Consider the following 21906-nt stretch of genomic DNA (forward strand, 5'->3'; position numbering starts at 1 on the left):
TCTTCTCGATTTGATACAGTAGAAACTCCCGCACATCCCATATCTGTGCCCTTTCTTCAGCCATTATACAACTGTTTAATCCACAGCTAACATGTTGTGACGTGTTTTTCTGCGCCGCCTTTAGATTCTCGTTTCACTTTGGCTTCACTTTTTGATTCGATTCATCAGAATAGGACAAGCGTGGCGGTGATGTAGGGGTAAAACGCGCGACTGATGGACGGCGGCTTCAGTCCTTCGAGTTCGAACCCATTCATTTCTGCCTCGTGTCTTCCGCCTCTCACAGATGTATCTCTACGAATAAAAGCCACTAGAGCTGAAAACACAAAATCTAATAAAATAAATTGTTAGGTTCAGCTCTAGACAGGAAGCTAGTCAAGTTCATATGTGTGAAAACTTTGGGCAATCTTGTGTATTTTTGAAGCATAAGGTTGCAAACATCCTATAGTCCGCATGTCCAGCGCTTACCCATGAACATAAGGCGAAAGAATTCACTACCAGCCACTAAAACTAGTCGGTGGACAGGAAAGTGCCTCCCTTGAACCACCAGAGTAACAGCACACCCTGCAGGAAGAAGACAAATAACCATGTACAAAGTTGATTTCATCCCAGCACCAGATGCATGCGTTAATCCTGACCAATTTTCTCATCTTATCCATGGCTTTGACTAGGCCAGACAGCTGGTTGAGTGTAGCCTCATGATGACGAGCGCTCACGGCCTTGTTGGAGGTCGACGCCTTCGTTTTAGAGGCCATCTACGAGGTCGATTATCTTCTGACCTCTAAAAACCAGCAACAAACGACCAGACAAATGCAAAATTTAAGCCATGCCAGTTATTGATAAATACAGATCCGTTTTGTCCACGGTAAGCATAGAACATCAAAAATATACCATCATCAAGGTGAAGTCTATTCACTATATGAAGCCAACTGCATAAATGTCATTTTAAAAATCAGTAGCAGTGGAAATTTGAACATTTCTGAAGCAATTAACTTGCCACAGGGAGCCTGCCAGTTGGAACCCAGCTTTGTTCTGGTGCTGAAAATCAGCGGCAATGCTAAAGTGAAATAAAAAGTAGTCAAGAGCATGTGGAGTATAATTACTTTAATGAGTAATGTGGACCAACTCCATTCAGCAAGCAATGTATAAGGTAAAACTTGCCAAAATGCTATGGTTAGCTTTAATGCTGTCAGGAGCATGTTGACCAACTTTCTCCATTCAGTATGATAAACACAGCTAATAAATGAAAAATGAGCTAAAAGGCTTATTTTAGGTACAAGCCTAATGTTAGCATGAGGGCTATAGCTAGCATGTAGAGTGACTAGCATGTTGCCATTGCCAGCAGGATGTGGGTTCACACCAACATGTTGACAAACACTGATATACTCCATTTAGATGCAGGTTAAGGAGTCTATCAAAGATTGTTATGCGCCACAATTTCTTGTTTGATTTCTATAAAATATGAATTAAATTAAAGGTGAAAATTGCAGATGTTTTTAAATCATGAAAGTATGTTCTCCATGGATGTAAATTTATATATATAAAAAAGGTTGGTTTCTGTTAGTGAAGATGCAAGATGCTAAGCGAATTTCCTTTTTATATTGGACAATTATATTACATAATTGCCGCTGTGGGAGCCATAGTTTCTTCCGATAGAAATGGTCAAACTGTTTGTTGGACCTTACCTGATGATCCAGGTGTGTGTCAAAAAAAAAAAAAAAAAAAGCACCGGATGTTGACGCCCCTTTTGTAGCGGAGACGCTTGTAGCTCGACTTACCGTAAACACCCGAATAGACGCGCAGCCGTTTGCGGTTGCTTTATCCAGGCTTCAGAGGGAATTTTCTCTTGCAGGTCTCACTTGATTGCAATGTAACTTCTGGACTGAACAACACTACTCACCGGTAAGTTCCAAACCCCGACAGTCCGAGGGTTTCATGTTCGTTTTTGATCCCAGCTGTCCGTGTTTCAGAGTGTTAGCCGGGCAATGCTATCATCCTGGTAGCCGGGGTTACCCTCGGTGTGTTTGGCGTTGCTAGGCCGGTGCTGCGCTCCCTCTCCCCGGGGTTGTATCTCACCTAAGCTAGCGTTAGCTGAGCTGCTACACCGACCGCTTGTTTCTGACGTTAATTTTACGTGTAATAACTGTGTTGTGAGAAGAGGCTGACTAACAAACTGCTCTCAGTGGCTGTCATTCATCGCTGCTTCGGTTAGTTCACTTAATTCAGTTAGCTAATTTAGGGTTGTGCCTTCGGACGGCATTAACCGCTAGTATTACTTACTGCCTAGGCAGTAAATGTATGAATAGCTTAGTTCAAACCTTGTTATTCTAGTGGATGCTGTGGTTTTACTAATCAGTTTGCAAAACTCTTCTTAGACGTAGCCTTGTTATCCATTCTTAACATGTCTATTGGAAAATGCTAAAATATTTTGTTTGTCTTTATCGGTTTATTCGCTGGCATTTTGAAGGTCTTTCATATCAGCCTCTGACATCAGTAGCTGACATTTTCAGAGGAATGTTTCTTTCGTTATTAAGTAACTCAGTTTTTCCCTATGAATCATTCAGGCATGCATAGGATGTGAAACTCGAGGGATGAACCGAGTCCACACAATACAGTTGTATACAATACAATGTGCTTATCTACATTGTTACAAGCAGCCTGTCAGACAATTGATCATAGAAATGCACTGATCAGGCCTCTCCTGATACTGATTTCCTTTTTTCTTTCAGGTCCAAACCTTTGATTCCATTTCGTTTTGTTTCCTCAAGCTCTGTGACATGTAAAACAGAGTGACACGCAGCGTGATCCTTGATATAGGCAGCAGTTTGGAATCCAGCAGAATACAAAGGAATTAACCGCCCGTAAATTTTGGGCCTTTCTTTCTTGCACAATTTCCTTGATTCAGCCACATGGTTGAATCAGGACAATGGATCAGGAAATGGATCAATTTCTTGATCTGTGATCATCAATGTCCTAATGCATAACTCAAGTGTGCTTTATCTTACTGGGTATGTACATTCTGCTTCAGCTATTACTGGTACAGAGCAGAATTTCTGGTCCCATAATTTATAGTCCTGAACCAGCAAAGCAGCCCCAGGCTCTCCAACTACTACCACTATGTTTAATTGTAGGCATGATCTTCTCTTATGACGTGCTGAATTAGTTTTAATCCAAGTAGCGGTGCACCGATTGGGTCATTGATCACCAATCTTTAAAACACCTGACCTGCCGATTCCAATTTTGGCCGAGATCTTGGTGAATTGGCAACGGTGGGGTGACTATTGTTAACTGCGAATGTGCAGACATGACCCAGTGGTCGGGTCTGTCAGTCAAAGTTGTTAATTTTAGATCTTTTCAGAGGCAGATAAGATCAGTGGAAAAAAATCGGCTTCACATAAAACCATCAGTCAATCACTGATCTCACAGAATGAAGGAAATTGTGCCGATTTATTGGTGCGCCAAATATTATGGCTTTTAAAAGAAGTTCTACGTGGGACTCGTTAGTCGTCAGAATATTTTATCTTGGGAATCATTAAGATGGACTTTTTTTTTTTGCCAAAAGTGAGGTCAACCTTTGTTATTTTTGTGGTGCTTAGGGGCTTGAAACTTTTTTGTGGGTGTCACAGACATTTATTCATGCACCAAATTCTAAAATGATGGTGTTCTATATCTTCTCTATGTGTGGCTAAGAGCTCTAATTCAGGATAGCTGCAGCCTACAAAATGACTTTTGTAGCCCTTTGTTTAAGGCCAGGAAAGAGGCTTACACACATTGACTTCTTAAATATTAGTAAAAACAGCACATGCTTCCTCTAAAAATGGTCAGGCACTGTGCTATACTGAAAATGAGGAGAAAACAACCAAAGTTCTAAGAAATCTTTACGAAAACGGAGAGTGTTGCTGAGATGAGTGACTCCCTGTTTCTGCCCCAGCTTCTTTAGATGCCGCCGTCTTTTCCAGTGAAGCCTTTCTGAAGCTGCGAAGAGGACACGAGGTGCCAAGAGGTGAGGACGGGCAGAGCTTCCCAACATGTCCAAGACCAAGAGCTCCGAGTCCGTCAAGGTGGTGGTCCGCTGTCGTCCCATGAATGACAAAGAGAAGGCCTCTAAATTTGAACAAATGGTTTCCGTTGATGTCAAACTGGGTCAGATTATGGTCAGGAACCCGCGTGAAGCCAGCGAGCTCCCCAAAGTCTTTACTTTTGATTCAGTTTACGACTGTAACTCGAAACAAATAGATCTGTATGACGAAACCTTCCGGCCTCTGGTCGATTCTGTTCTCCTTGGCTTCAATGGGACCATTTTTGCTTACGGCCAAACGGGGACGGGAAAGACGTACACAATGGAGGGAGTGAGAAATGATCCGGAGAGGAGAGGAGTGATCCCCAACTCCTTTGAGCACATATTCACGCACATTTCACGCTCCCAGAACCAGCAGTACCTCGTGAGAGCGTCATATCTGGAAATTTACCAAGAGGAGATCCGGGACCTGCTCTCCAAAGACCAATCCCACCGCCTGGAGCTCCGGGAGCGGCCCGACACGGGTGTGTACGTGAAGGACCTTTCGTCGTTTGTCACCAAGAGCGCGCGGGAGATCGAACACGTGATGAACGTGGGCAACCAGAACCGTTCGGTTGGTTCCACGAACATGAACGAGCACAGCTCGCGCTCTCATGCGATCTTTGTCATCACGGTGGAGTGCAGCGAGTTGGGCGTGGATGGAGAGAACCACATCAGGGTGGGTAAGCTGAACCTGGTGGATTTGGCTGGAAGCGAAAGGCAGACAAAGACCGGCGCTCAAGGCGAGAGACTGAAAGAAGCCACTAAGATAAACCTTTCGCTTTCCGCCCTGGGAAACGTCATATCGGCTCTGGTGGACGGCAGGAGCAGCCACATCCCCTACCGAGATTCCAAACTCACCCGCCTGCTGCAGGACTCCCTGGGAGGAAACGCCCGCACTGTGATGGTCGCCAACATCGGCCCGGCGTCCTACAACGTCGAAGAGACCCTGACCACGCTGCGCTACGCCAACCGGGCCAAGAACATCAAGAATAAGCCGCACGTCAACGAGGACCCCAAGGACGCCCTGCTCAGGGAGTTCCAGGAGGAGATCGCCCGGCTGAAGGAGCAGCTGGAGAAACGCGTGGGGAAGAAGAAAAAGAGGAGGCAGAGGAGGAGGGGAGGGGAAGGAAGCGACGGAGAAGACCTGGAGGACGGAGAGACGGAGGACGACGACGAAGGAGAAGGAGGCGGCGACTACTGGAGGGAGCAGCAGGAGAAGCTGGAGCGGGAGAAGAAGGCCGTCCTGGAGGACCACAGTCTGGTGGCCGAGGAGAAGGATCGGCTGCTCAGGGAAAAGGAGAGGAAAATGGAAGACTTGAAGAAAGAAAGAGAAGTCGGTGAAATGCTTGCAGCTAAAGTTAAGGTAAGCAAAAACAAAAAAACCTTCTATCTAGAGGTTTTTGTTCTCATCGGCACTTTGTATTTTCCAGTCTGACTTGATTCTTTTAAACTTTGTGCATCACTCAGGCGATGGAGAGCAAGCTTCTTGTAGGTGGGAAAAATATTGTTGATCACACCAATGAGCAGCAGAGGATGCTGGAGCTGAGGAGGCAGGAGATTGCTGAACAGGTGAACTCAGAGTCCAAACAAAGTCTGCTGACTAAATGAGAGTTTTTACAGGAATGACAGAGGAACACTCTGGCACATTTCAAACCAACAGTGTTTCTACATGTTTTAAATTATTCCATGATTTATGGCGGCTGCTTTTCTGTCCTAAGAAATTTGTCGCCATAATGAGAAAGAATTAGAAAGAAACAAAATAAAAACGTGCTCACACAGTTTGTTATTCATCTGTAGGAGCTGGTAAGTAAAATTCACATTGAAGCATCTGTCTCAGGAACAGAACCCAAGTTCTTCATGCTAAAACACTAAGGGGGAAAAAAACAAGAAAATAAAGATTAAAACAGAGCAACTTAGAGACAGAGTGTGAAGTGTTTTGGAGTCCTCTGGACTTGATGCATGTTGTGGTAGATCTGCCTTGACCAGACCTGATTGTCTTCATAGGCCTGGTTAGAGCCATTTCAGGAAGCCGTAGCTTTAATTTTTTGCTTCCAGAAACGGAGAGAGAGAGAGATGCAGCAGCAGATGGAGAGTCGTGATGAAGAGACTCTGGAGCTGAAGGAGACCTACAGCTCTCTGCAGCAGGAGGTCGACATCAAGACCAAGAAGCTGAAAAAGGTGATGGCTGATTATTATTATTTTTTTTATTCTTGGACAGACCAAACTTGCTATGTAGTGTTAAAACAAATCAGCATAACATAAATCAGCAAGACTTCTTTCTTTCGTCCAAGAAAGAAATCAGAAGTCATGTGCAGAAAACACTCCTGGCTGTTAAATTCAGTGCTGAGATTTGTTTGTGCTTTTTGGTCAAACTTACCTTTTTTCTCTTGATCTTGTGTCCTGCAGCTGTTTTCCAAGCTGCAGGCGGTGAAGGCAGAAATTCAGGACATCCAGGAGGAGCACATCAAGGAGCGGCAGGAACACGAACAGACCCAGAACGAGCTCACCAGAGAACTCAAACTCAAGTATGGGACACATTTCCACCCCCGGTGCACGTCTACAGTTTAACTTTAGGCTTTTAAGGTGTTCTATAAAGGAGTTTTATTTTTTGCCGTGAATGATTTCATAAGACACAACTGTAATTATTTCTAAAAATTAAAATGTGGTTAAAAATGTTTTGGGTTCTTTTGTTTGTTTTTCTTTTAATATATAGTTCAACCTCATTCTGTTTTTCTACAAGAAGTCTGAATGTTTATCTTTCAGACATCTGATCATCGAAAACTTCATTCCTCTGGAGGACAAGAACAAAATCCTCAACAGGGCTTTCTTCGACGATGAGGAAGAGTGCTGGAAGATGAAGGCCATCACTCGCATTGAGGAGTAAGCTCAAAAATACTCTGGAGTTTGGTTCAATCCTTCATAAGCTTAGGGGAAGTCTCAACTTGCCTAAAAACACCTTTAATTTACACATTTCTTATTTACACGTCTAAAGCAATGAGCTGCTTTTCCGGTGCAAATGTGAGCAATTCAGTTAGTTTGAACAGATGACCGTGGCAACTTTAGGTATCTGGGGATGGTTCCCAAGGATGAAGCAGACTTGTAGAGTTCCATAATTCTCATCTCTATATCTTAGCTGATCTCTCAAGTAAGTTATGTATTTTATGTGCTGACTTAAAATGCGTCCATTTAGAAAGAAAGTTTATCCCCTGTTATGCGTGGTCTGTATCTGGTTTTAACTGACCATGTAAAAGTGGGGCAGTGCTGCAGTGTGACCTGTTGTGTCCTCCATCCTCTCGCTCCAGCGACCATCAGATGATGTCCCGGCCCCCGTCTGCCGTGGGCTACAGGAGGCCCCTCAGTCACCATGCTCACATCGCCATGAGGACGAAGCCTGACATGAGATACAAAGTGAGCTGCTTTTCTCTTTGTTTCGGCACAAACAGCAGAGTGGAGGACAACAATGATCGTCTTTTCAAACAGAAGTGGAGTCGTTGGCGTGAAAGCCCCGGTCAGGTCTTTTATGGTTTCATCACGTCGAGTCCAAAGTTATTCCATTTCTATGCTAGTCTGACTCCACTCTAAGTCAGATGACACAAGTCCACATCTCTGCCATGAACTACTGCATCAGTGCATGTTAGCATGGAGGAGATCAGTCTGTGGCGCTGCTGAAGCCCAAGTTGCTTAACAGAGGCCTTCAGCTGAGCTGCATCGTTGAACCTGGTGCCTCTCATTTCCCTGCTGACAGTAGTATAAAGTTCAGCTGGAGGTTTCTTCCTGTTAAAGGGGGTGTTTTTCCTCTCCACTGTCGCTACATGCATGCTCAGTATTGGAGACTGCTGCTAAGTCAGTAACTTGATTCAATCTTCTGCGTTTCCTTAAGTAAAAACACTTTTTTATCCAATTTGAATGATAAACTGAACTTGATCCCACTTTGATAATCGGGGTCAATCTGGAATGGGTTGAAAAATGTCAGGGTTAGACATGGATGCAGTTACTAAATGAATGGAAGTCGATACAAAGTCCTTTTATGAGTACAAATACAAATGTGTGTGTGTAGTTGTATATGCTGCATATAGAGGACCACTTTTATTATTTCACCAACAAGGTCCTCACATTTTTCAGGTCTACTGCACTCTACCAGTTAGGGTTAAAGGTATGGTTGTGGTTAGGGTTAGGAACAGACTAGTAATGGTTTGATTTGGGCTCAGGGTTAGGCTATAGAAACGAATGGAAGTCGGTGTAATCTCTTTGTGAAGATAGAACGACATGTGTGTGTGTGCTGTCAGGCTGAAAACATCCTGCTGCTGGACATGGACCTGCCTTCTCGGACCACTAAGGAGTACCAAGAGCCAGTCATCGCTCCAAAGGTGGCAGCAGCCCTGGAGGACGCTCTTAGAGACGAGGATGAGATCCAAGTAGATGCTTCAGGCTTCCACAGCAGCTCGGGACCGACCCCGCCTGCCAGTGCCAGCAGCAGCCTTAAGAAACCAAAGTCTGGGTAAGAAAGCCCTCTGCCACTTTCAGCTGTTTGGAAGGAGAGTTATTTGTCATGTAGCAGTCTTCTTCCACTGCTTCCTGTCTTTCAGTCGACCCAGAACAAGCAAGAAGTCGAGCACGCCAACCTCTCCATTCAGCCCTTGCAGTCTAGCATCCCCTCTCTACCCACAATCCCGCGGCCTGGTGCCCAAGTGACGCCTTCTTCCATTGCCGTCACCAACCTCTTTGTGCACCTTCCCACTTTAAGACTCTTAGAGGATTGGGTTTGTTTGGTCAGGAGCCAAAGGAACCTTTAAGACTACTGCTGCTCTAGTTTCAGCTGTCACCACATCACTGCTAACAGCTGCCACGCATGAAGCCCCAAATCACACTCCACTGAGACTGCCTCTGTCACCTGACTCTTTGTCTTAAACATCACTAAGTTCTTAATATGAAGATTGCCTGCAGGGTCCAGTCCACGTCTTTACATTAATTTGTCACATCGTGGTAAACTTCATGCGGTAGATTTTTATTTGTTTGATTGTATCTGACGGTCAGAGAGTAGAAGACACGACCGTTGCTGTAATCAATAAATGTTGTTCTTCCTGGGGCCCGGCAGAAGGAGGCAGGAGAGGATAGAAGCATCCCAGCGGGTGGGTAACCCACCACTAAAAACACATCAGGGTTCCAAGGTGCCTTAAACCTGCAATCCTCAACGTCCTCATTTAAATCCTGCAGGCATGTCGTCTCCTTCATTTATTCATTCATTTACTACATCATGCACTGCTTGGATGGAGGTGTTTAGAATCCAGCCTTTTCTTTGGGTTGCTTGGTAGACGAAGAGCAACACGGTCATGGTTAATAAAAGTTCACCCTTTTTCAAATGGAAAGTCTCGTGTCACAGAACATGATTAGGAAATTAGTTCCAAAAAGCTCTTAAAATGAAGTAAATAGACCAATAGGTCTTTCAAGATTATACCTTCAGGTAAATCACATTAAGGTCTGGACTTTGATGCTCATGAACCCCTTTTGTTGCAGGATCTGCACTCATTATTTACACCTTTCACACTAAAAGTGTTCTCCTGATCCACTTTGGTTGCTAGTCACAACTCTGTAACTCATAGCTACAACCCTGTAACCCCTGGTCACAACCCTGTAACCCATAGCAACAACCCTGTAACCCCCATAGCTACAACCCTGTAACCCCTGGTCACAACCCTGTAACCCCTAGCTACGACCCTGTAACCCCTAGCTACAACCCTGTAACCCCTGGTCACAACCCTGTAACCCCTGGTCACAACCCTGTAACCCCTAGCTACAACCCTGTAACCTCTGGTCATGACACTGTAATCCCCAGCTACAGCCCTGTAACCCCATAGCTACAACCCTGTTCAGTTATTTGTTTAACTGCTAGGTAGACTGGCATGTATGAAGTGAAAGGAACAAAGTAAACTAAGGGTTTGTGTCTGAACTAATGCAAAATTATTTTTTTTTTTTCATTATTGCTGTAGTTTTTGGGGGTCATTGTCCTGTTTGAGTCGGGGTTGGTGTAATGAGGAGTTCATGGTGTTCTTATCAGTCTCCCCTGCCATGTTTGATGATTGTTACAGCTCTCACCCCCCCTCATCTAACAGAGACAGGTTCACATTTTCAGAGCTTCCATGTATATAAACAGCTTGAAAGGGGGTGAACTTTAACCTTTCCATGACCATGTATTCCCCCCGTGAGTTCTTTATACCTGGTCTATCTGTCTCGAATGAGATCCCAGCAACTTCACTCCCCCTGCCACCACAGCTGGACTTAATGTAGACTTGCCACAAAAATCGGTCGAAACACTTGAACTTGCAGGATGCTCGATCTTTCTGCCTCTATGCTACTTTGTTACTGTGATGCGTGCGCTGTTTACTTGCTGCTACTGTGGAGGGGTCTCCAACCCACTGTGACGTTTAAACCAGCCTGGGTCAACTTGCAAACTGCATCCCCTCACATAGATGTTTTCCTCCTGATGGTTTCTCCCAGTAGCTGGAACCTTTCTTGCTGTTTGACCCATCCCTGCTATTCATTTAGATATTTAACATTATAGACTTGTTGCTAGGCAATCTTTAGTCACTTTTGAACATGTAAAGGAGAAAAGAAATATAGGTTACCATATTAAAAGAAAAAGTACTTATAACTTATTGAAATTTTTCCTTTTTTTTATATGCAGATGTAGATTTAATTTTTATATGCTTTTTTCCCCCTGTGAAATACTTTTATTTTTTTGAGCTCTGTAATTTAAGGTTAAAAGATTTATTTTTAGCGTCTTACATGCAGTATGTGTATTTTCTATTCACCGTGGCTTTTTTGTGTGTGTGTGTGTGTGTGTGTGCGTGCGTGTGTGTGTGTGTGTGTGTGCGTGTGTGCGTGTGTGTGTGTGTGTGTATGTGTGTGTGTGCTTGATCGGAGCGTTTTCCCACACGGTTGAGATTAAAGTGTGTAAGTGCAGAAAAATGCTGGATTTATGTCACAGCCGAGTATTTACTGCTTACAGCTGTCGAGTCGATTTACCAAATGCATATCCTGTTCGGATCGGAACCGATCGATGTAACTAACATTGCAGCTCCGTAGACGTGTTGCATGATCTTAGCATGCTTGAGTAACACATTTGGCTTTGCTATTATTTATCAATCGCAGGAACCTGGCAAGCCCAGTGTTGTTGTCTTTATTTATTGTTCAGTTATTTGTTTTACTGAACAAGCCGCAGCACTGGATCAGAAACTTTACACGTGTGTGACCAACTTTTATGTGCTGTTATTATTTTCAAGCCAAATGTATTTTTTTTTTCTTGTTCAGTATCTTTACATTATTAAAGAAATTTTAGTGAAAAACATCCAGTTATGTCCTTCTTCAACAGAAGTATTGTCTAGGAAGATGCTACTTTGCTCTTTTTCTGTTAGTGGTGCAACAATTCTGGCTAATCATCTTATCTTTAACAAGCCTGACCTGCCAATTCAAATTTTGACCAATATTGGTCTTTACTTATTTATTTATTTATTTATTCACCTGGTGCCTGTCAGCCCTCCCTCATGGCAGAGCAAAAGGGGACGGTGACTTATTTAAGACATTCGTGGGGATTGATAATATCAGTGGATAAGATTGGTTCTCATGTACAGTCGTAATAATTTAGAGCGCATCTACTGATGAGTCTCGTTTGTCTAGTAACTTAAAAATAGCCTTTCAGCGGGAATTAAACATACTTTTCATTAGGCCCACATTTCTGCTTTTCATTCTTTTTTTTTTTTTGTTGGTCTGAATCTAATTTGAAGTGCGTTCTCATTAGCTGTAAGTGGAAAATCCTAATTAACCGAAATAAAGGCTTTCAAACATTCATCTGTGCGTATTTAACCTATAAAATGTGTTCAAGGTCAAAAATACTTTATTGATCCTAAAGGGAAATTAAATGCTGAAAGCCATACTGTAACTTGACTCAAGTTTTTCAAAGAATTACCACTTAGTGATAAAGTTTCTAATGTAAATGACATTCTTAATAATGTAATTTATTGAATGGATCTGTGAGTATCGGCCAAGGTCCCAAAATTAAAGAAATTGGTGCAGATTTATTGTCCAACCCATTTATTGGCACACCCCTACTTTCTATAAGTAGTCACTACTTTACTCTACTTTGACATAATAAATATATATATATATATATATATATATATATATATATATATATATCTATATATATATATATATATCCTTTTTTAACCCTTTAAAATCTGTTCATCAGTCTAATAACATTTAATTCATTGAAATAAGAAGTTGTTACATCTTTAGAATCCACTTTATTACCAACAGTTCCAAATTAAAGTCACTCTGATCTAAATTTTTTTTTTTAAAGTGGAACATAATATTCATATACATTCAGCAGAGGAGCACAAATGTACAAAAGCCAAAGTGCATGACAAACAAATGAGCTACATACAGTACTCGACGGTAGATCCAGCAGGCCGAGAAGTAATCTGGAGAGAGGATGGAATCATTTCGGAGGGGGGGGGGTGTCTAAAATCCAAACTGATTTTTACCATCGCAACTATAATTTACCTATTTACTGAAAGTTTTGTTATATTAAACACAGTCAATTTTCTGCTTACGTCACAGTTTCATTTTCACAAACCAGAAGAAAATCGGAGCTGCTGAGCAGTTCTTAATTTGGCTTTTTTTGCCATTTTCATCTTCGTTCTGATCGACTTGTTCCTTGTTTGCTGTTTTTTCTGGAGATGTGCCTGTGCAGCGTCCATTTGGCACAGGGCAGAGGTTAGGGACCGGAGGAAAAAGCAACAAAAACACAAACAAAAGGGGCTAAAGGAGTAATGGCCTATAAGACTAGAATCTAGAGTCCAAATAGGTGACAGGAGATACTTTTTTATTGAAGTATCTTTGTAGGATTAACAACACAAGACACTTTTAAAAATATCCACACCACTTCAAGTCTTGTAAAGCAAAGAAGAAAAAATCTATTTATTGCGTAAAAAATGATGAGTACACAATGGGAGAAAACTTGCATGTTGAAGATTATTTGTGTTTTTTTTCTTTTATCATGCTGGTTCATTCATGTAAAAAGGAATATTAGTATGCACTTTTATGGTCCTTCTATTTTGGTTAAGAGAGTTCAAAGGGATCCAGACGGACTTGCGACTACTCTTTGAATACAAATGTAAGGATTCTGGCTCCAGATTGGACCCAAAGAATAAAACATGTGCATAGAAAAAAAGAAAAAAAGAGGAAAATTCAAGCTTCTATCAAGTCTACGTCTCTCCACGAAATGTTTGGAAATCCTAACAAACAGTTGGTCTCGGAAAGCAGAAAATTTAAAGGGCATTTTGGGGTTTTATTTCAACCGGGCTCGTCCCGAGAATCTCCGTGACAGACGGGGAGAAACCAAAGATGTCAAAGTTTCATGTTTTTCTCAGAAGATATATTTCTAATGGGCCCCACTGACATTCATTTCTCGTAGATGTCGGTGCCCACGTGTTCAGTAATCAGCACAAATTGAGATATGTGTAATAAAAGTGAAATGGCAGAGAATAAATGTTGAACCGTTAAAAAAAAGGAAAAGAAAAAACCCAGCAAATACATACACACTCACTGCACAAGACTCCACTGGTGAAGAAAAAGCAGACAGGAGCTCACTTACAGTCCTGCAGAACATTTAGACTTTTGACTGAATATTTGCCTAATAATTCATTCCACTTTATAACTCAATGCTTTTGTTTGTTTGTTGAGTAAATTATTTCTTTTGGCGGGAGGGCATGTGGGCTCCCTGGGTTGTAGATTTCACACTGTTAAAAATATATTCCCTGTGAAAAACATTGACATTATTCCCTGCTGACTCTACGGGAAATCTGCCGGGTTGAAATAAACTGGATCCATCGTCCCGGCTGAGTTATCTAACAGACTGAGACGCATCAGTGGAAACAGCCCCACCCGCCATCACCAGCCGCGGCTGGAGGGATCTTGACACCAGCTCTGCTTCTTCTTCTCACACTTGTGGACCCAGTCAGCAAAACGCAGCGCCTCACCATGAGCCTCCTCTCCTCTGCAGCGTAAGGCCGCTCTGTTCCCGGTCGAAGGTGAACTGTTTTGGTCCCTGCTCCCCGAAAAGTCTTCTGCTTGGTTAATAAACTGCTGGGAGCTCATCTGTAAACTGCTTTCATCGGCGGGAGTCCGCTTGAAGCTCGCGGCGCTGTCCTGCCGCACGGGAAACGGAAACGGGGAATCTTCCCAGTCTCAGGGAACAGAACGGAGAGAAAAGAGGATGATGATGGAGAGGATGCCGGACGTCGGCCGGTCTTGTTAGGGGGTTGTTAGGTTGGAACGGAGGCCCGGGCGCCTGCTGGAGAAGCTCCAGGCTGCGGTTCGGAGCGGAGCGGCGCCGGCTGCGGCTCATTTCTCCCGGTAGTACAGCAGGTACATTTTGAGCGGCTCGGGCAGCGGCAGCCCCAGGATCCTCTCTCTCAGGACGTTGACGGCCGGCTGGGGTCGCAGCAGTTCGCCTGTTTCCTTCTCCTCCTCCTCCTCCTCCTCTTCATCCCGTTCCGCCGCCTCCTCCTCCTCCTCCTCTACCGTCTCCTCCTCCTCCACCAGCCTCCCCCTACCCGCTCTCCTGCTGCCCCTCGCCGGCCGCCTGGCCTGCCGCTCTACGACCGCCTCCTCGTCCTCCACTCGCCCCTCTTGGTTGTTGTTGCTGTCCAGGGAGGCGGGGGCCATCCCGCCACCGGCCACCACCTGGCGGGTGGCGAGCATGAGGGTGTTGCAGTGGCGCCGGTGGACGCGGCGGCGCTTAAAGCGCGGGCCGTACTTGTGGAGGCCGGCCGCCGCCAGGCCCCGGCCCACGCTGAAGGAGGAGCCCCGGCCCCGCGCCTGACCGTCCCCTCCATCTGTGGTCACCCGTAGGGTGTGGCGGATGCAGATGCGGGCCAGTTCCTGTAACGTCCGCACCTCGTACTTGGCTGGAAGGTTAGGAAACAAAAAGACAGCGGTGGACAAGTCAATAAACTGTAAAAAGTTCTGTCCAGAATTCTTTTTCTGCTGGTTCTAAAGATCGAAGCATCAATGGCCGTCCCTCTTTTCCTTTTCTCTCTTTCTGCAGGTATAGAAGCAGACTTCTAGGGTCTTGTCCTTCTTTCTCTCCTCTACTCTCATCTCCTTTCCCTTCCTCCCTTCCTTTCCCATCTCCGTGCCTATTGCATTTGAAACGATGCGATGGATAGGCATGCACTGTGGGAGGTACTCCAGGCTGACTTTTAGCCTTTAGAGGCTAAAATAATTCCCAGTTTTATGTATGAGGATTTAATGAGTCTGAGATGCTGCGTCGTCTTAGTGTGCGTTATTATTCTGGGAACATTAACAAACAGCAGTACAATCTCTGCAAACCTGAAGGGAGACTTACGCAAAGGTGCCGTCTTGGGTTTGCTCTTGGGGCTGTGTTTAGGCAGAACCAGGGGAGCAAAAGACACAGAGATGATTTTCTTCGTCTCCCAGCTGCTCGGTCCGGTGCGGATGATCTTGGTCAGCTGCAGAAATGCAACAGAGTGAAGTCATTCGTCCTCTTTTCTTCTTCATCAGATTTATGTTCGCCTTCATGCTTGCAGTTAAGGTCAACAGTTTTAGCCCGCCCGGCGAAATCACACAGAACTCTTCATATTTCCACGGATATGAATAAAAACAATTCATACTTGTATTATTTTCACAAGAGCAAAGACAAAAATCGCCGAAAAGTTTGATCAGTACATTTTACAGATGTGAAAAATGTAAGCCAATGGGTTCCATGAGGACGCCGGTGACCTCATGACAGCGTAGGCTTTTAAAAGCAATCCTGAGTACTAAATCAGCACTGAGCCTAACATAAGGAACTCTGGTTAGCGGAACAACTGGCACTTGGACACTTGGACTACTCTGACACTTTTTGGTAAGAAGCAAATTAATCAAACATAAGATTTCAAAACGTTCAGAGAGGAAAATGATCAGAGACGTCAACAAGGTGATTGTTGCTCAGCTGGCCTCCAGAGGAGTTGGCGTGCCAAGGAAGACAGTTGCAAAAACTCTTCATCATGGACAACTTCAAGACAAAACTGAATCTGCTGGTCAACACCTGACTAAAGTTTGTCCATAAACATCTGGAACAAGGTGATGGTTTGGAAGTCTGATCTTTGGTCTGATCAGACGTTGCTAGGTGAGGAGAAAAAAGGGAGAGGTGGGAACGTTACGTGGGGCCATTCAGCTGCTTCAGGCACTGGGAATCTTGTTCATGTTCATGGGATCATGAAACAAGGAGCAGAATGCATTTGGAATGATAACCTAAGGAAATCTGCAACAAGTCTTGCTTTAAATCACCCCCAGGTCTTTAAAACAACGTAAAAAGACCTGGTTGGACACACAAATCCGGGTCCCGGAGTCCTCAAGGAGCCCAGATCTCAATCACATTGAGAATCTGTGGCGGGCCCCGTAAGGTCAGTGTCTACGCTCAAATACCAAGCAACCTAGATTTGTTTACCTCAAGAGAACTACAGACGGACGCTGTCAGCTGAAAGACAGAGAGGCCTCACTACTCACCACTAAATGTCAGAAGGGCCAATAGTTTTGGACTTGCCATTTTCAAGTTTTCGTGTTACAACTCAGCACATCCCTAAAATCTACTGGAAGACTTAAAAAGACAAAACTCCGTTGTTGAAACAATAGTTGAAACATCAGTACCTGACTAACGGAGATTTTGTCTTTGTTCTTTTGGGAGAAATACAAGAATGAACAGTTTTAATTATGGAATAATAACAAACACTGGGATATTGCGTTAGAACCTAAGCCTATTTTAAACTTCTCCGAAAAAACCCCCCAAATAAACTGGAAAACTTCTTCAAAAAGTTCTTGTAGGCTTTTTTGGAAGACTAGAAGACTTCCAGTGTAATGCTGCTAGTACTCTAATGTTCTCTGACATGAAAATCTCTGAGACCAGAAGCAGAACAGCTGGAGTTATAACTTAATTACAAACAGGTGGACACCAACGTGGCACCAACGCGTGCCTCACTTACTGGGTTATTTGTTTTAAAAAAGTAGGAAAAATATTAATCTTTTTACTTTTCGCTTCACCGGTGATGCCGCATGTTGGTTTATTACACAAACCCCTAATGAAAAACACTGAGATTAGTGGCAGCAAATTGACAAAATGTAAATATTTTATGATTTTGAGTTGTAATGTTACAGATTAAGAATGCAAATGTGACTCCCCAAGTCACACGTTAGTCACTAGTCACAAGTTTAAAAAAAAGGTGCAACTTTAACTTGCTAGATAATAAAAAAAAAAACATAGAAGACGACAGAAACAGAAAGTGTCATGGAGACGATGATGCTGAGGGCTGACCTTCTCCTCCAGAGGCATCACCAGGATGCCCCCCACCTTCAGCAGGTTCTTCATGTACTCCTCGTGTTCCTTCTGCACCCCGGCGCCACAGTAGACCCTGTCATAGTGGCGGCTCTCGGGGGGGATCTCCAGGCAGTTACCCACCACAAAGGACGGCTCACAGAACTCAAACCTGAGAAAAAAAATGAACAAAAAGAAGCAGAAGTACATTCATTTCTGGTAGAACCCCCCCCCCCAAAATAACGAAAAAACAGATAATCAACGGAACAAGCAGATCTACAACTAGACACCGGAGAAAGGGCAAGAATCAAAATGCTGCAACGACCTGATCAAGACTCAGGCCTCAACCTCACTGAGAGGAAATGCTTTAGGAAGAGAGCTGACGTAAAGATTACTGAGGCAAAATTCCTCCATGTTACATACCAAAAAAAAATTATATAAAGCATCTTTATTTTCTTTTATTTGACTGTAACTAAAAAAAAAAAGAAAAAAAAGAAGTAAATGTCACAGATCCACCTGGACCTACTTGTCGAAACTATCACTGGTTTTGATGAAGGAGTCCAGCTTCTGGTAGGCGTACTCGATCACATCTGCATGCAGCTCTATTCCGTGATTCACCCCGAACGGTCCTGAAAAGCAAACAGCCTGATCTGAGTTATTTGAAGGCGTCTGTGAGAAGCAGTCAGGACTTGGATCTGTACTGGCCTACCCAGAATGAGCCCGACCATGGTGCTGAGGTAGCCGGTCCCGCTGCCCAGGTTGAGGAAGGAGAGGCCGGGATGCAGCTCCAAAGCCTCCATCACCTCGGAGTAGATGCACGGCGCAGACAGATGGATGTTCCCATGGCGCCAGGCAAGGTCCTGTCCAGAACAGAAAGCTACGCTGAGGAAGGGGGATTTCTCCGGAGCGGCGCTGGCTGGTTGCAGAGTCGCTCCTCACCTTGTAGGCGTTGTCCCGGTATTCATCCAAGTAGTAGTCGGCCCGGTCGATGGCTCTGAAAGCTCGCTCCACCAGGTCCGTGCGGATGTAGTAAGCCTCCTTCAAGTTGTCGATCAGGTCGTCGTTGTCCTCGCCGGCACTAACAGCTCCTCCCATCCTGACTGGAGGACAAGCACCACAACAAACCCGACGGGACTTCAGCAAGCTCTGGGTTTCTCCAAGATGAATAGCCTTTAATGAAAAACAAAAAGAAGAGGATTCTGGTACCACTGACTGCTGGAACTTGCTTTGAGACAGCAGACAGAGACAGAGTTTCTCTCAGGTCATATATGGTCCTAATCTATTGTTTCAGTTCTTGCTTTGTGTTTTGTTCAGTTGTTTTAAGGTGTTCCCAGGCCAGACTCAATGCAACCTCTCTCTGTCTGAATTGGGGTCAGAGTGCAGCACTAAAATTCACAAGACCAGACGAGACACAATGTTGAGTTCATGAGAACGGGACTGGGCGAAAACTTCAACGGCCTTCATACTGCATTTTTATTGAGTTCTGCCACCCACTCAGTAAACTGTCTGTTTTGTCTCTTCGGCGCTTCACCAGGGGGAGAAAAACCAGGGGATAAATGGAGAGGCAGTGAGCCAATAACACTGTGCTGTGAAGATCTGTGTCCCCATGAAAAATACCACAAATAAGGTGAAAATTAGTCAAGCAGAACACAACGAAACAATTTAAAACAGGCAAAAAGAACAGAAATCCTGCATTTTTTTCATTTGGGTATTTAAATCTCACTTTGACAGTTTTGTAATTCCACATTGACAAATTTCATCTTCCATCTGTTTCATGTTACTTTGAAGTAATGCGTGTGTGTGCGTGTGTGTGTTCATCGGCTGCACAGCTGCACATTTCTTTGCTGCTTACTCCAAGCGTGTGTGCACGGTTGTTATTAGTGGGGTTGCACCAATAAATTGATTGGTCGATACTTACTTTAGTAACCTATCTTATCTACCACTGCAACGGTCTTAAAATCAGACTCTGTCCCCTTTTGCTCTGCCGTGACAGAGAACTGATGGACAGACCTGCCCACCATGTCATGTCTGAATGTGTGCAGCTAACAACAATCCTCCACTGTTGCCAACTTACCAACTTTGTCTTGATATTTAGTGCCGTTTTCAGACAAAAAAAAAATTATAAATCAGCATCAGCCAAAATTGGAATCAGCAGGTTTGGCTTTTTAAAGATGAATGACCGGCCAGGAAACTGCAATCGGTGCACTCCTACTTGTTGTTGTTGTGTTATGTCTGTGTTGCAAGGACTAGCAACTCATGCACAGTATGCCATGGGGGGTCCTGTGGTTTATCTGGTAGGCCTGTTGTCGAACTGATCCATGTGTTAAACAGGTGCTTCTGGGTTTCAAGCAGTAAAATGATTCTAAAATCAAGTAAATTCAATTTCTTGGTAAGAATAAAGAAATTAACATTCCTTATTGGTGTATTCCTGTCTAACTTGATGACACATGAACAGTAATGATTGACCAGGTCAGCACCGCCACCATGAGGCTGGCTGGGCTCCAGAGATCAGATCAGTCCAGACCAAACGAAGGGCCCCATCAGGAGGCTGGAAACGAACGAAGCAGCTGCTTAGCTCCATGTTGCTGCTGCTGCTGCTGGTCTTTGATGAGTCGACTTGAAAGGGATGCTGAGAAACAAACAAGGGATCCCCCATCAAACGGAGGTGGATCCAGTGGAAAATGACCAGAGGATGGCGCTCTAAATCATTGCTTGTTGTTTTAGTGCACCCTTTATATGAATGCCAATCATCAGAGCTCGGTTATGCCCTGGCGCTTCTGTAGATGTGTGTTTTTGTTGTTTTCTTTTCTGGAGAGTTTCTGTGACGGGGCGCCGCAGGTTTTAATTCACCAAAGCTGCTGCTGGCGCTTCGGCCATTAGCGCCACCATTAACCATCCAGTTTAAACACCACCACGCCAGTAGCAGAGAGTGCTTTCGCGTTATTGTCACCCCAACAGCCAGTAAAACAGCCAGTAACACCTTCATGTAGCTGCATTATGTCCTCCGGAGAAAAGGAGGAAAACACCGAGACGACGCGCGGACCATAGCTGGCCGCAGCGGGGGAGAAGAGCTCGCAGCAGCCGCGGTTCGGGCCCAGTTAGCGGGGTACCGGCTGGGGAAACGCTCTCTGTCTCAGCTGCCTACCTTCTCGTCGGCCTGTTCTTCTCCTTGTTGTTGACGGCGGTGGTGGTGGGGGATCCAGTCAACGCACCACTGCTGGATGTAAACATTCGGCCATCTGACGCGATGACGTCACACACCGAGCACGTAAAAAAGATGGCCTAGTTTCACAAAGCGGAGATGTAATGGTTCAGATCAGGTCGGGAAAGGCCCTTTTCCCCCATGAACGGCTTCAGCTTCTCATTTTTCAGATAAAGAAATATATTTATGTTGTTGTTTTGCATTAGCTATATATAATATTATATATTTAAAATAAAAAAATATATATATATATATGTGTGTGTATGTATATATATATATGTGTGTGTGTGTATATATATATATATATATATATATATATATATATATATATATATATATATATATATATATATATATATATATATATATATATATATATATATATATATATATATATTAATCATTGGCGTTTAATCATTGGCATTAAATGATTAATTTTGTGGTATTTCAATGCAGTCAAATATTGTTATTCAGTCAAAGTACTATAATTATTTTATCACTATGAAGGTAGAATATACCATTATCAACTTTAGAATGATCCATGTAGGCATTGTTGCTGTTTGTTTCTGAAGTTTGACAAAAAGCTCTTTAATAGACTGTTGCGCGTGTTGAGTGGATTAGACAAACGGCTAATAGGACACGCCCAGGCCCCTGCAGGATGACGCTTTACTGCTGAATTTTAACTCTAAAATGACCCTTACAACCCAAATTCATTTTAGTTTTGGCATATATAATTAAACAAATGCACAGTTTAAATCACACAATATGTAAAATAAGTATTTATTTACACCATAAACATACCTTTTGTCTCTATCAATCTCTATGATTTCTGATTGCCGTTAAGCATTTACACTCAGTTAAACGGGAAGCTATCCCTTCTAAATAAAAGCATCAACATTCAAACAAGAAGTTAACCGATAGGCATAAGTTATTTGTACTTTGTAGTTAACATTTTATCCGCATACTTCCCAGTTGCTGCAAAATGTTCTCGTATTTCATCTTGACTTGTCATGTTTGTTCTGTGCAAATATTGATGAGATATAACAAAGAACATCCAGCGTACCTGGATGTTTCTCACTGAAAAACATTGAGAACATTGTTCATCTGAAGAAAAGTAACCCCACAGCATGATGCTGCCACCACCATGATTTACTGTGACTATGGTTTTCTCTTTGTGAGGCTCTTTGTTGTTGTTTTTTCTTCTGGAAGCCTTTTAGCAAAAAATACAATATGGGTGCCACGCGTATAAAGCAAAGTGAAAGATACAGGTATTAG

The 21906-nt window shown here is 43.6% G+C and overlaps 2 protein-coding genes across 3 annotated transcripts; one reads left to right on the plus strand and one right to left on the minus strand.

The window, feature by feature from the left end:
* The first annotated feature begins 1769 nt into the window (after positions 1-1769).
* On the plus strand, positions 1770-11402 carry kif3b (kinesin family member 3B). 2 transcript variants are annotated; one of them, XM_005804828.3, is made up of 9 exons: positions 1770-1899; positions 3929-5420; positions 5525-5626; positions 6113-6235; positions 6464-6582; positions 6821-6937; positions 7360-7465; positions 8344-8555; positions 8644-11402. In XM_005804828.3, exons 2-9 carry the CDS (start codon positions 4026-4028, stop codon positions 8747-8749), a joined length of 2280 nt encoding a protein of 759 aa, XP_005804885.1. In that variant the 5' UTR covers positions 1770-1899; positions 3929-4025; the 3' UTR covers positions 8750-11402. The 2 variants fall into 2 exon arrangements, with proteins under 2 accessions (XP_005804885.1, XP_023194405.1); XM_023338637.1 differs by lacking the exon at positions 1770-1899 and adding an exon at positions 2081-2204.
* A 1515-nt stretch (positions 11403-12917) lies between these two features.
* LOC102217682 (protein-L-isoaspartate O-methyltransferase domain-containing protein 2-like) lies at positions 12918-20680 on the minus strand. Its single transcript, XM_023337382.1, has 7 exons — positions 20575-20680; positions 18369-18599; positions 18139-18289; positions 17956-18058; positions 17430-17601; positions 15465-15588; positions 12918-15024 (listed from the first exon to the last, which is right to left on the minus strand). Exons 2-7 carry the CDS (start codon positions 18522-18524, stop codon positions 14459-14461), a joined length of 1272 nt encoding a protein of 423 aa, XP_023193150.1. The 5' UTR covers positions 18525-18599; positions 20575-20680; the 3' UTR covers positions 12918-14458.
* Positions 20681-21906: the final 1226 nt, after the last annotated feature.

The sequence above is a fragment of the Xiphophorus maculatus genome, chromosome 1 (genome assembly GCF_002775205.1).
Source record: "Xiphophorus maculatus strain JP 163 A chromosome 1, X_maculatus-5.0-male, whole genome shotgun sequence".
Lineage (NCBI taxonomy): Eukaryota > Metazoa > Chordata > Actinopteri > Cyprinodontiformes > Poeciliidae > Xiphophorus > Xiphophorus maculatus.